The sequence below is a fragment of the Tinamus guttatus genome, unplaced genomic scaffold, assembly GCF_059628265.1.
Source record: "Tinamus guttatus ecotype Peru unplaced genomic scaffold, ASM5962826v1 Tinamus_guttatus_pri_ptg000208l, whole genome shotgun sequence".
Lineage (NCBI taxonomy): Eukaryota > Metazoa > Chordata > Aves > Tinamiformes > Tinamidae > Tinamus > Tinamus guttatus.
Window position 1 is genome coordinate 7840374 of NW_028288742.1, and position 12255 is coordinate 7852628.

The 12255-nt window shown below is 39.9% G+C and overlaps 1 protein-coding gene across 1 annotated transcript in view; it reads right to left on the reverse strand.

The window, feature by feature from the left end:
- Positions 1-1236: 1236 nt before the first annotated feature.
- KCNK5 (potassium two pore domain channel subfamily K member 5) overlaps positions 1237-12255 on the reverse strand; it is a 32739-nt gene continuing 21720 nt past the window's right edge. The window contains exons 2-5 of the mRNA XM_088524257.1: positions 5555-5666; positions 4177-4343; positions 2923-3091; positions 1237-2179 (exon numbers count right to left, since the gene is read on the reverse strand). Coding sequence (XP_088380383.1) covers positions 1359-2179; positions 2923-3091; positions 4177-4343; positions 5555-5666 — 1269 coding nt within the window. The 3' untranslated portion in view covers positions 1237-1358. The remainder of the gene's footprint in view (positions 2180-2922; positions 3092-4176; positions 4344-5554; positions 5667-12255) is intronic.

Genomic DNA, 12255 nt, shown 5'->3' on the forward strand with positions numbered 1-12255 from the left:
AGCCCACCTCCAAGTCAACTGATAATACTTTCTAAAGCTCAGAGCTGAAGTCTGCTTTAACAAAGTGCCTTACAGTCTTAAGTCACATAATTACATATCACTTTTACACAAAATCTGACATTATCCAGCCTTCTTGAAAGTGGTATAGAATAACCATTGTACACATACAGGTCAGGCTTAAAAAAAAAAAAAAAAGTAGAACCAACTGTTTCATAAACCATCTCATTCAAGTCTAGTCTGAAGTACCAAGGCAGGGAGGAACAGCAAACAACAATACTGACAAACACACTGCCTGGAGCAGCAGTGCTAAAGGTCCCTTCTGACAGGCATCAGGGCATTGGGAGAGTGTTTGCTCCTCCAAAGCTGATTTTTTTTCTCAGAAGAACAGCGTCACTAAAACTTCACCTGTACATAGATACTGTATAAGGTTCATTCAAGTATTTCCTCTAGGAAATGGACAGTGGAAGGACACTTTCAACATTAAAAAAATAAAGTTGCAACCTGCTTGTGCTTGTATATGCTTTGATCAATAGTTCTTCCAGTCACTTTAACGGTTCTGGAGCTGATGTGCAGTTTAGCTGCCCAGTAGGTGAGCTTCATCCCAGAGGAGTTTCCTTTGTTAGAGGGCTCCTTCTCAATCCGTTTCTTTGGAATTTTTAATTTTAATATTTTATTCACAAAAATATTATTCACTATCCTTTGACCAGCACTAATGTATTCTAGGCAGATATTTTAAAAGCTTTTCCAGTCTGTCAATGCACCTCAGCTTAGATCTGTGTGCCCTGGTATTCCATCTCAAGTTTCTCATTAACAACAACTAGCAGTTGTACCCTTTTTTTGGGGGGTAGCAACTAACAATGGGCAGCTAAAAAATCTCACACTCCTCTTTTTTTCCCCATCTGTGATCAAAGCAGAATTCAAATCCAGGTTTTTGGAGGTGACGGGCTAGTGGAGTAACTGGACACATTTGATGCCCAAAACAGTCTGTCCAAAACAGTATAGTTTTACTCTCAAACTAATTTCTCCATGAAATGCACAAACGCAGAGCAGGTCCAGTGTAATAACTAGTCTTTTCTTTTCTAGTTTGTTCAGGAACTATAAAATCCCAAGAAGGAGAAGGACTCCAACTGTTATTTTAAAAGCTTTCTTAAAAAAAGAAAAAAAAAATAACAGAAAAGCAAAGCTTATGGGCTCAGAAGCCAACTTAGGGTGGCAAAAACACACCGGAGTATATTAGTTTGGGTCTTGCTTTTGTTTTCAGAGAGAGAGAAGAAAATGCAAGACGTGCTCTTCTCCTTGCTCCATTAATTTGTTCAGTATGCACTGACCACTTTCAGAAAACCATTGTCAACCGTGCTTCACGTTGCAGCCTTCACATTGCTTACTGTATTATATTCATTCATCAGTTGTTCATAAGGCACAGAAAGTTCCAGCTCATTGTTAGTAAAGGTAGATTCATCAGAGGATGGGAATTTTACTAGTTTTTTCGCAGTCTCAGGTTCCTCTACAAGATTATCATCCATGGATGATTTTGAAGTTTCCTCATCATCTGTGAGATCCTCTTCTTCATCATCATCTTCATTTACAAATGTTATGTTTGCATTCTCAAAGATCAAGGGTCGATAGTCTCTCGAGTCCCACACTTCCCCTTCTTCTTCACTGATCCTGTCTAGTTGGTTTACAAACATTGTTCCTTCTAGAGGGCTATCTCCAACATGTTTATCATGCAGGTGTCTCAGAACATGGCCATTCTGAATATCTAGGGAAGTCTCATCATACTCAAATGACTTGGTCTTTGTGTAAATCACCAGAGCATCTTTACTGGCATTCTGTATATTTTGCTTGACATTTTCAACTTTAATCATTTTGTCATTATTTGTCTTCAGGGCCTTCTTCCCAATCTGCTTAATAAGATCATTATAGGTCTCTTCCTTCTTTGAAAGGAAGCTGAAAATGTTCACATCCTTTGAGGTACCCATTTGAAGGGGTTTTTTAGAGCGAGGATGGTTGTCAAATGATTCTTTTCTTTTTTTCCGACGTTTCTTGATTGCTTTGTGGACTTCCACAAACATACTGACCTTCCAGTTGACAAAAAGTGAAAGCCAAGCCAGGCCCAGATATATCCATAACTCCACAAAGTATCTGTAAAGGGCATGGTAGTTTGCATCTGGATTTACACCTATAAAGAATTCAAAACAGGAACATTATTGAAAGGTGACTCACAACTGAAAAGGCTTCAAAGTTATTACCCAGGAAAGCACTCCCTCCCACACTTACAGAGCCTGATTGTTTGGACGCTGATCTAAGAAGCAGTAAGCGGGGACCTGCAACCTCCTGACAGAAGAAGATGATCCCAGGTCTTCCACCTCTTACTTTCATGTGTTCTAACCACTGCACTACAACATAAAACTGCAGCATGTTTGTCCTCCTCTTGTAATTTCTAAAGTGAATTTTGTTCTCTTCGAAAAAATCCATTTAGCATCCCTGCCCCTAGTTTTCCTTGAGAGAGGGTTCAGCCTGGTAGCCCTTGCAAGTAGAATTATCTCCAAAGGCCTAATCAAAGCAGAATTCTAGACACTATTTAGAGGGGAGGACCACTATGTTCAGCATTTACTGAACATTTATGGCTACGCAGAGAAGATTCCTCCATCTGATGCTCCCTGCTCAGCATACAGGATCCAATTCCATGGTGCTTAACTATTGTGGTGGATAGGAAAGCTCCTTGCCTCAAATAGGGATCTGAGGCATCTGAGAGTGTTATGAACCACAGAACTTTGCTCCAGACTAAGGCCAAGGGCTTAGGTATCTAAACCAATGTAGCAAAGCATAAGAGCAGTATTCAGCTTTTGCCAAATCTCTGTTAAAAATACAATTGCCACACTATCCACACAGTATAATAATAAGAAAAATACAACTACTGACCAGCAACAAAATCTCCAAATCCTATGGTGGTGATAGTGATGAATGAGAAATAGAGACCTTCAATGTAATTCCAGCCTTCAGTCACCATAAAGACAAAGGGAGGAATAACCAGATGCACCAAGACACCCCAAACAATGAAAATAGCTGTGCATGTGATTTGTGCTTTCCTCTGTAAAGAAAGAAGAAGAAAAATTCAGGAAAAGAAATTTCTGTAACTAAAAGTCACTGGCTGAAGTAAACATTGAAGTAAAGGCTTTTCCTTTAAGCAGAACAGACTATTCTTATAATTATTTACTCAAAAACAATTTTTTGTTTTCAGGTCATTTCCTCATATTTCTCTGTTATGCATTCTAAAAGTTTAAGAGTTCTTGATATTTTATAAGTAGCTGTGGTATACAGGCATAGCACTCTGGTCTAAAAGCACAGTTAGTATCTCTGATTTTCATTTTATTCATTTGAACATGGAAGATCAGGAGCTGGGGTAGGGAACTTCTCTTATTTGTCCTCCCTCCTATGCCACTTGTGTAACCTCTGCACAGTTTGCATGTACATGTGCATTTCACCATCAATTTCTGTACTCTCTCAGGTGCAGAACCAAGAAGATTTTTGTTGCATTAACATTTAGGCCAGCTCTGTTAGTGAAATTAGAGCCCAAACCAGCCCCACCCTCTTCTAGGCATCCTGCCCCTGCATTGCCTCCCAACTGTGCACTGAGCTAGAACTGAAATAAACTCACGCGGCAAGGAAGGAGGGGGAAAGAAATAAAAAGAAAGCAGAAAAGAAAGAAGGAAAAAAAATCACAGGAACACAGAACAAAACATCATTTCTCCTCTGGTTCGCTATACTGCAGGAAATGCTCACACTGTCAAAAAAGTGGTTGGGAACAAAGCAGCGCATCTCAGTTCAATACCAGAGATGCTTGAAGGGAATGTTTGTGAAATTACAGCCTCATCTACATTCAACCTACAGTTTCTACTACAGGGAAAATGTTTATCTCCATATATGTTACCATATTTATATTTAGCATCATTCAAAGCTTTCTTCAAGACCTCAATTTGATAAGATTTCTGGCAGAATGTACATTCCACAAGACCTAGTCCTGCTGTCAGCTATATCTATGCAACACCATTTGGAAAATTAATACTCATGTATATGTTTGCTTACCACCAAGATTAGCAGGTAAGTGAAGAAGTTTAAGCTTAATTCATGCATTGAAAATACACAGCAGTAGGATAAACAAGCAGAGGCCCTTACCAGGCTTACTCCTCTTTTCGTCAGAAACTGGCCCAGCCTCTTGGCACGTCCTCCAAAGAACTTCCCCAGAGCACTGATCCACGTCAAACAGAGAGGAACTCCAAAGAGCCCATAAAATATGCAGAAGAGACGCCCAGAGGGTGTCTTTGGAGAAACATTTCCGTAACCTAAAAGAGGTAAAGTATGTACGTGGTCTGTTCTTGTTACAAGAATTCAAGGTAATTCTACCTATACATAAAACAACACTGTGTAGGCTTAAGTGTCAGATGCTCCTTATTTCACCATCCATAAAAGCTTTAGTCTCCTCCAGCTGCTCATCTTCTGAATCTGGATACCTTCCAACCCTACTCCAGCAGATGTGTATTCTATTAATGCAGACTGAGAGGAAGGCTGCATTTTGAATGTTTCCTGGATTGTGTGCATCTTTTTCTTGTTTAGATGAGATAAATAGAAGATAAAATTTATCCCAAGGCCTCTGACATGATTTCCCTCCCTCCAGCAGCAGTGTGAAAAGCCTGAGTGTGAAAAGCCTGTGATTCAACTTAGACAGTAATAACTCAACATTACCCCCCAAATTAGCTTCCACTTCCAAGATCCATTATGCACATTTGCATCATGATCTGGTGCCTAAACAGGGAGAAGTGGGTGAAGTGAATGATGCGTTGTGAAACAATACGGTATTTTTGACTGAATTTAGTTTTTTGCTGGCCACAGAATCCAATAATGCATTACAACTCTGGCTCTAAATTCAGTCTACTTTCTAACAGCCTGCCACAGTTTTCTTATTTAGATCAGTTCCTAATTTCTTCAACTTTTTGTGATAAATTATAAGTTGGGTATTATGAGTTTAAAATAATATATGAAAAACATGATACTGTATACACTTTAATAGTAAAGTTTCCATTTCTGCATACTTCAAACTTTTTCTAGTTAGTTTGCATTATTGTTTCTTATATAATAGGTGTAGTAAGCAAAGATTTTTACTAAAAAAGCAGAATGCAGATGATTTTGAGCTCTTTAATAATTCAAAGGAAGAAGTCTTTCCGTGCAGAGTATATTATAAGCACAAATTAACAGTGAGATTTATAACAGTACACCTGTTCTGCTTTGCTTTCTTAAGGATGGAGGAATAAAAGTCTAACTGTTCTGAAAGCCAATTCAGTAGCTTAATAGGGTGCATGTGAGTAGTAGGACAGCCACATAAAAACTTCATATAAACATGCTGGCTTCAACTTAATGAAATATTTTGTAACAGTTTTGTTCTTGGATTTTATGATCTGGAAATTGAAGTGCACAATTCATTGGAACGACCCAGAAACACCAGAGTACAAACACCCCCGGAGCATATGCAGCTAGGAAAGTTGATATAGTTGCCTACCGATTGTAGTGATTACAGTAGCAGCAAAGATCACAGCGTTAGGCCAATTCCAGTTGTTGAAAGTGTTGTTCCCAGTGATGGCAACTCCTTGTCCTGCAGCTTTTGACACAACCTGTAAGGAAACAGTTTAAGGAAACAGTTTACAGTCATTCTTGGAAAACAGCAGCAGCCTGAAAGAGAAATGCATGCATCCCTCTCAGGTTTTCCCCATTTTATTCATACTTGCAAAATAACCACACTTTTTTTTTTTTTTTTTTTTTTTGTGAAGGCTGGTCTTGTATCTTCACTGACAATAATTTTATGAAGTAATAAAAATTTGCCTCAGCTAGTAAGTAGCAGCACAGGTGCTCTGACATTCATTCAAAGACGTCTCTTTAATTAGATAAGCTCTTACTTGATTTACCAGTTTTATCCAAATGGATCTTTTCCATAGACTCTCTTCAGACCCAGCTGACATTTAATCTCCAGTATAGTTCCTAAATTTGGTTTAATACTAGATAAAAGTCTTCAGAATTACACCCATTTCAAAAAAAAGTTACAAGCCCCAGCTTGACTTGGGTGTGAGCAGGACATCACAAAATGCTTGATAAAGCCACTGTTAATTCACCTGCTGTCCCTGGCAAAGCCAGACTAGTACAAGCCAGCATAAAACCACGCTTTGAAGCAAAGAAAAATAAATTACACTTTTCAAAGCTAACAAAGCTGTTTGCATGTAATAGAACTCTAATTAGTGACCTTTTTCAGGTCCCTTTCTCATGATCTCTCTTTGCATCTAGTAAGCTATTATGAATGCAAAACTTTTATTTACAATATTGAGGGGAGGCGGGAGTAGGAGAAGGGTAATTATTGGTGTTTCCAGGATTCGCCAAGTCAATCTTTTGACATATGCTGAGGTCTTCAGGAATGGAAAAACTATTAACCATCTTCACCTTTTGTAGGTATGGATTTGGACTCTGCTCTGGCGTTCCAAAACTAGACTGTAGAAACCCGAACCCAATGCCTATTTTGCCAAAACTCAAAGGTTTCAATCAAAATCATGCATCTTACGATTCTTACATGTATTTCTACCTCTCTAAGATGAAAGAGAAAAGCAGTTTATAATACTCTCTCCTAGAAATCCCTAATTATTCAAATCTTTGCTCTGCTACTTCACGATGCAGCTGAAGCCTTCTCAAGCTGCATTTGCATTTTCCCATTCAAAGTAAACTGCTGTGGTCTCAATCAAACTCTAAAGCTACATCCATATACAGAGGGACAAAAGGTGGTTCATCCCATTACTCCACCTCCTATGTCTCTTCCTCAGAGAATGCTGAGCACAAACAGCCAGTTGAGCTGAATGCCTAAATACACTCTTTACCTTTTAACACAACAGGTAAGGTTTAGCTCAAATTGGTAAGATTTAATACAGGAACCCACAACTGACTCTTCCTTTCCTCATCCTCTCCCTCCTTTCTTCTATCCTACTTGATTAAGATCTGATTTTGGACCCAACACAGACTCAACATAAAGTTCAATCACCATTAAAAAGGTACACATGTTAACACAGGTTTTAATTATTCTTCAGACTTATTACATATCACCACACTCCCACTGTAATAAATTGTCCTCAAAGTGAATGTATTGTGCATATACAAGATGCGAACAATTTAATTAAAATTGCATCTTCAATGCAGAAGCTATTATAGAAGATAAAAGAAGAGGCACAGAGAGTCAACGAAGGTACAGAACTAGCTTTCTCCTGGGAAACTTGGCGTGTGTGCAAAGTGACGTGCAGTGTCTTTCCATAGCCTAGAGGCTCTGGATAGAATAAGATGTTGAAAATGCTTTAACTGAGACAGTCATTTGTCATAAGAAAGCAATGTTGAAATCAGAAGTAGCCCTAAAATGGGCAGGCAGAGAGCAGGCAGGTAAACATACACAACGCCACTCCCTTCCAAAAAAAGGAGCCTGTTAATACTTAAGAGAGCTATGCTTGATGACAAAAGTTCATCTCAGCAAAGACCAATCAAAATAACTTCATTCATTTCTGCTATGATCTGCAAATTAATTTTCTAAAGTCTCAACATGCAAAGCAGGTGATGGATACAACCTGTGAAGTGAGAATCATAGAATCATAGAATCATTAAAGTTGGAAGGGACCTCTAGAGATCATCCAGTCCAACCCCCCTGCACATGCAGGGTCACCTAGAGCACGTGGCACAGGACTGCGTCCAAGCAGGTTTTGAGGATATCCAGAGAAGGAGACTCCACAACCTCTCTGGGCAGCCTGTTCCAGTGCTCTGTCACCCTCACTGTCAAGAAATTTTTCCTTAAGTTCCTGTGGAACTTTTGATGCTTCAGTTTCTGGCTGTTTCCTCTAGCTCTGTCGGTGGCCACCACTGAAAAGAGGCCAGCACCATCCTCCTCACTGCCTCCCTTGAGGTACTTATAGACACTGATTAGATCCCCTCTCAGCCTTTTCTTCTCCAGGCTGAACAGGCCCAGCTCCCTCAGTCTCTCCTCATAGGGCAGATGTTCCAGGCCCCTGATCATCCTCGTAGCTCTGCGCTGGACTCAGGAAAAGGTGTCTACTTATCCCACTGCCTAGCAAAACCTCACAAAATGTTATCTGAAGTGCTGTCTCTCCAGTTATTTTCCATGCTTTAAGATCACTTAGATTTCCTTTTCCTCGCGGAGCAAGGGAAGTCTTGGGAGAGGCAATGAAGTATCTGTTTCCATTGTGGCTGGGCCATTATCTCATTGCCCGACTCCACCTTCAGCGTGAGCTCAGAGCTCCCTGTCCAGCCGGCAGCTGCAAGTGCTTCAAGACCTGCCAGTGGCTGAGGTCTGGAGGTGTGAAGGGGGCCCTGACTCAAGGGGCAGGGAAGCAGCGGGGATGAGCAGCAGCTGCCCTTCACATTCCCTCCGTTAGCATTTTGGGAAAGGGGTGGCTTGGTCCTCCAGAGTTGTATAAACATGTGAAATTCAAAATCGCAGCTACTCTCCAGCCAAAGCTGCGTCCCCCTTTTCTTGTCCCTCTCAGCACACAGTTATTTGCTCTTAGCGCATAACTACTGACAAGATACAGCAGAACCTCTGAGCCACTTTCTGCGTGTATTAGGCCTGAACGTGCATTGCTGTGCCCAACGTACAGCTCCCAGCTGATGAAGCAAAGTCGGTCACAACACAAGCTTAGTTAGCTTTGGTGCGGTGGGAAATACATAGCTGCTTTCCAAGCAGAGTAACTTTTGACCATACTGAAATAATTAAATCTTTTGGCTGCAACAAATAAATGGACACTATACAACTGAACAGCAAATGCTTTTTTTTTTTTTTTCCCTTGGTAAATCTGTTAGGCAATGTTCAAAGATGCCTTTATTTTCATATAGTAGGATACAGAATCCCCCATTTGCCTGTGTCAGGTTTCTCAAGCTTCATAAAATTTGCTCTAAAAAGCCTTTGGCTGGGATTATTGGGGGTGAGGAAGGAGAGGGAGAAGAGGTAAGATTTTGTATCTGCTCTCAGTATCCTGAAAGAAGCGGTTCTGAAAGCGTCTTTTAATGTATGCCCAAATTAACAAGTTGAAAATAGGGAACTTGGAGACTACACCTTGCTTTAGGTTCTGCCTCCTGACTGCCTGTACTGATAAAGTGAAAATTTTATTTTAGGTCAAATGACTTCACAGCAGTGAAACCTTTCCTCCCTCCTCTGCCCCATCAACTCTGAACTTTGGCAAGTGAAACAAGAAAAGTAAAGCTCTAGATGCTGGAGTTACTGCTGCAAGTAAACAGATACTGCAATTGCAGAGGGAAATTTAAGGCACACATAAAATTAATACACCTTTTCATGGCATTAGCAGAAATAGAAACTTCAAAGTGAAAAGGCTGTTTGGACATCATGAAACAAACCACTTGTTCCACTCGCAGGTGCTTCCACACACACAAAGCAGCTGCAGGTCTGCTCTGGGACAGCCGTGGTCTTGTGCTTCAGTGACATTCTCCTTAGCTCTGATAATCAGGTTCATGGTTTACCAGAGGTCAGAAGAAATAGTTATTATTAAATCTCCATTATGGACTATCTTGGGCAAAGGAGAATTTATTGTAGACAGGATTTGAGATGCTTTTGGGAACAGGACATTGCATCCTTTATACAAATAAAGATATGACTGAAGAATTCTCAAAAACAAACAAACAAAAAAAAAACCTAAACTAAACAAACAAAAAAAGAAAACAGAAAGAAAGGGAGAAGCCTTGAGCCACATTGGTATTATGTCCCAGAGCAAGAGCAAGGTCCTTCCAATCTGGGAAGCCACATACTAGAGTACTTCTTCAAATTGCTATGAATTACAAAATGTATGGGTCTGTCAAGGTTTGCTCAGGTGGATTAAGAGCTTGCAACAGCCAGCAGACCCACCTCAGCCCTTCTTGTCTCCAGATTAGCAGGAGGAATGGTTAAATCTGGCAAATACCAGTACAGGGTAGAAAAAAGGAACAAGCAAACAGGATTCTGTCTACACGACAAGGAATAAGAATTATTATAACCATATATAATATGCTATTTTACTTTGCATTTTTAGCTTTCAGAAGATAAAGAAAAAATGTACAGGATAACCACCTTGTCTCTGCAACCACGAACAAGGAAAAGCCATACCTTTATTTCCTTCTTTTTAGGAAATATGCCTAGAAAATGGCTTCGGTTCTGGAAAAAGTACCTACTAAAGAGGTGCACCTTTGTTACAGAGTTGGTTTTACAACTTCACTGCAAAATACTAATTGCAAGCAAATTCACATTATGAAAAGAGAATTTGAAGTCTCTTTTGAGTGGTACACTTAGGAAAGGATGTTCACACATATAACAAAAAATGGATGTGAAAGGAGGCCCTGTACACACTATTGCCTTGTTTAGACACCTGTGCTGATTTTCGAACTAATTCGTCATTCCCCAAACCCAGGAATGTTTCATAATGGCTGTAATCAAGTTGTTACAGCTGTAACTAGCAGAGAATTATCTGCAGATAAGAAGTTTGAATGCATTTGACTTATTTGCCTTGATAAGGCAGAAGAATATGATGGACCATAGGGCTACCTTTGTTCCAGCAAAAGCAGACTTCCCCAGGTCACGGCAGTTATTGCTGTATTCTTTAGGACCCGCGAGATTGCGTACCAGTGCAGAAATACACACGTGGCTAGTATCATCAGTCTGGGAGCTAAGGGCTGCAAGAAAGCTGTGATCCAGGTTTTGTATATCAAGTAGGAATAATTTCATATTTGGAAAGAAATCTGAGGCGCTTTAGTAAGGACTGGCTGTGTCCGATAACAATAAGCACTAGGAAGACGCAGCCCTTCCAAGGTATCGATGGCCAAATGAACTAAAGGCACAGAACAATAAACAAGTTATGTAACCAGAGCAACAGCTCCTTCTTCACAGACACCCTATTACCTACAAAAAGAACAACCAGATACCACCCAATTTTAGGTCTCCGTTTGAAGAGGCTAAGCCTCCCATCTGTTATTCAAAGCAATCCCTGGAGATTTGGCATGTAAGCCTAATTGTAGTTTTAAAGTTCTCCCACTGGTATGAACAATTATCTTTTGCAAATGCAATTCTCTTTGATCAGAAAGGACAATTGAACTTTTAAGCTTGAAATCAGACCCACTGGCTTTAATTCTACGCTTTTCACAATATTAACATGTATCCACTATATAAAGTGCAGCTGCAACGGGCTGAGGCATCCAAAAGCACAGTCTCTTGGTTAAAGCAATAACCGCTGCAGCCTTTCAGGACTCCGGAGCTTTGTCGCCACTTTTGGCTCCAAGGGCACATGAAATGGCTTTACTTCTCGCTCAAGATCTTACGTCTACACTGCGAAGCAATATGCGGAGGAGCATTTAAAATTACAAATCTGCCCAGTACTTTAGGGACATTGCCACAAGGCATAAATCTTTAATCCATCACACTTTATAAATGGAAACCAATGCAGTACTGCTTTAAGTAAGCAATTGCGCCTTGGAACTGCATTCTAATTTTCCTTAAATTAGCCATATTTTTTCCTCCTTTTTTTGAATTCTCTGATGTAAGTTAAGTACCTAAATATTTTGACAAAATCCTCAAATTCCCTATCAAAATTGCTATTCGACTTCCTATTTCATACATACCAAGAATCTGTCTTTTTTGTGCTGATAGATGACGTTTCCAAACCACCCAGAAAGATATTTTCTTCTCCCAATAGCCTACTTACACTTTTCTCCATTGCTTGCGTTACTGAAGGTTTTATCCAACTGAGATCATTTTTCACATTGACATCCAAATCTTTTATATAATTTGAAGAAACTAGCAAACTGTGGAGTAATTATCTAATCATGAGAATGTACAATACTGACAATTTAACCTATCATAATAAAGCTGTCCAGGGTCATAGGTTTTGCATTCATAAATATCAGATGAAACTTTACACTGCTGTTTGTTTTTCACCAGTTTTTACAGAATAAAATAGCCGGAGACAGCAGGTCCTCAGGCAATTAGCACTGGAGTCTTGTTTTTAATTTCACCACAAGGCATTTTAGGAGAGGGGAGGTGAAGTCAACAGATGTGGAAAGAGATCCAGAGCCAGAGATACAGCTACATGTGCTCATACACAGCTCCTCCCAGGTACAGAGAGCCTCTACCTGTGGCTCCAAGGAGGAGCCATCTACATAACATAGATGGAGATGTTTTCATTCTCA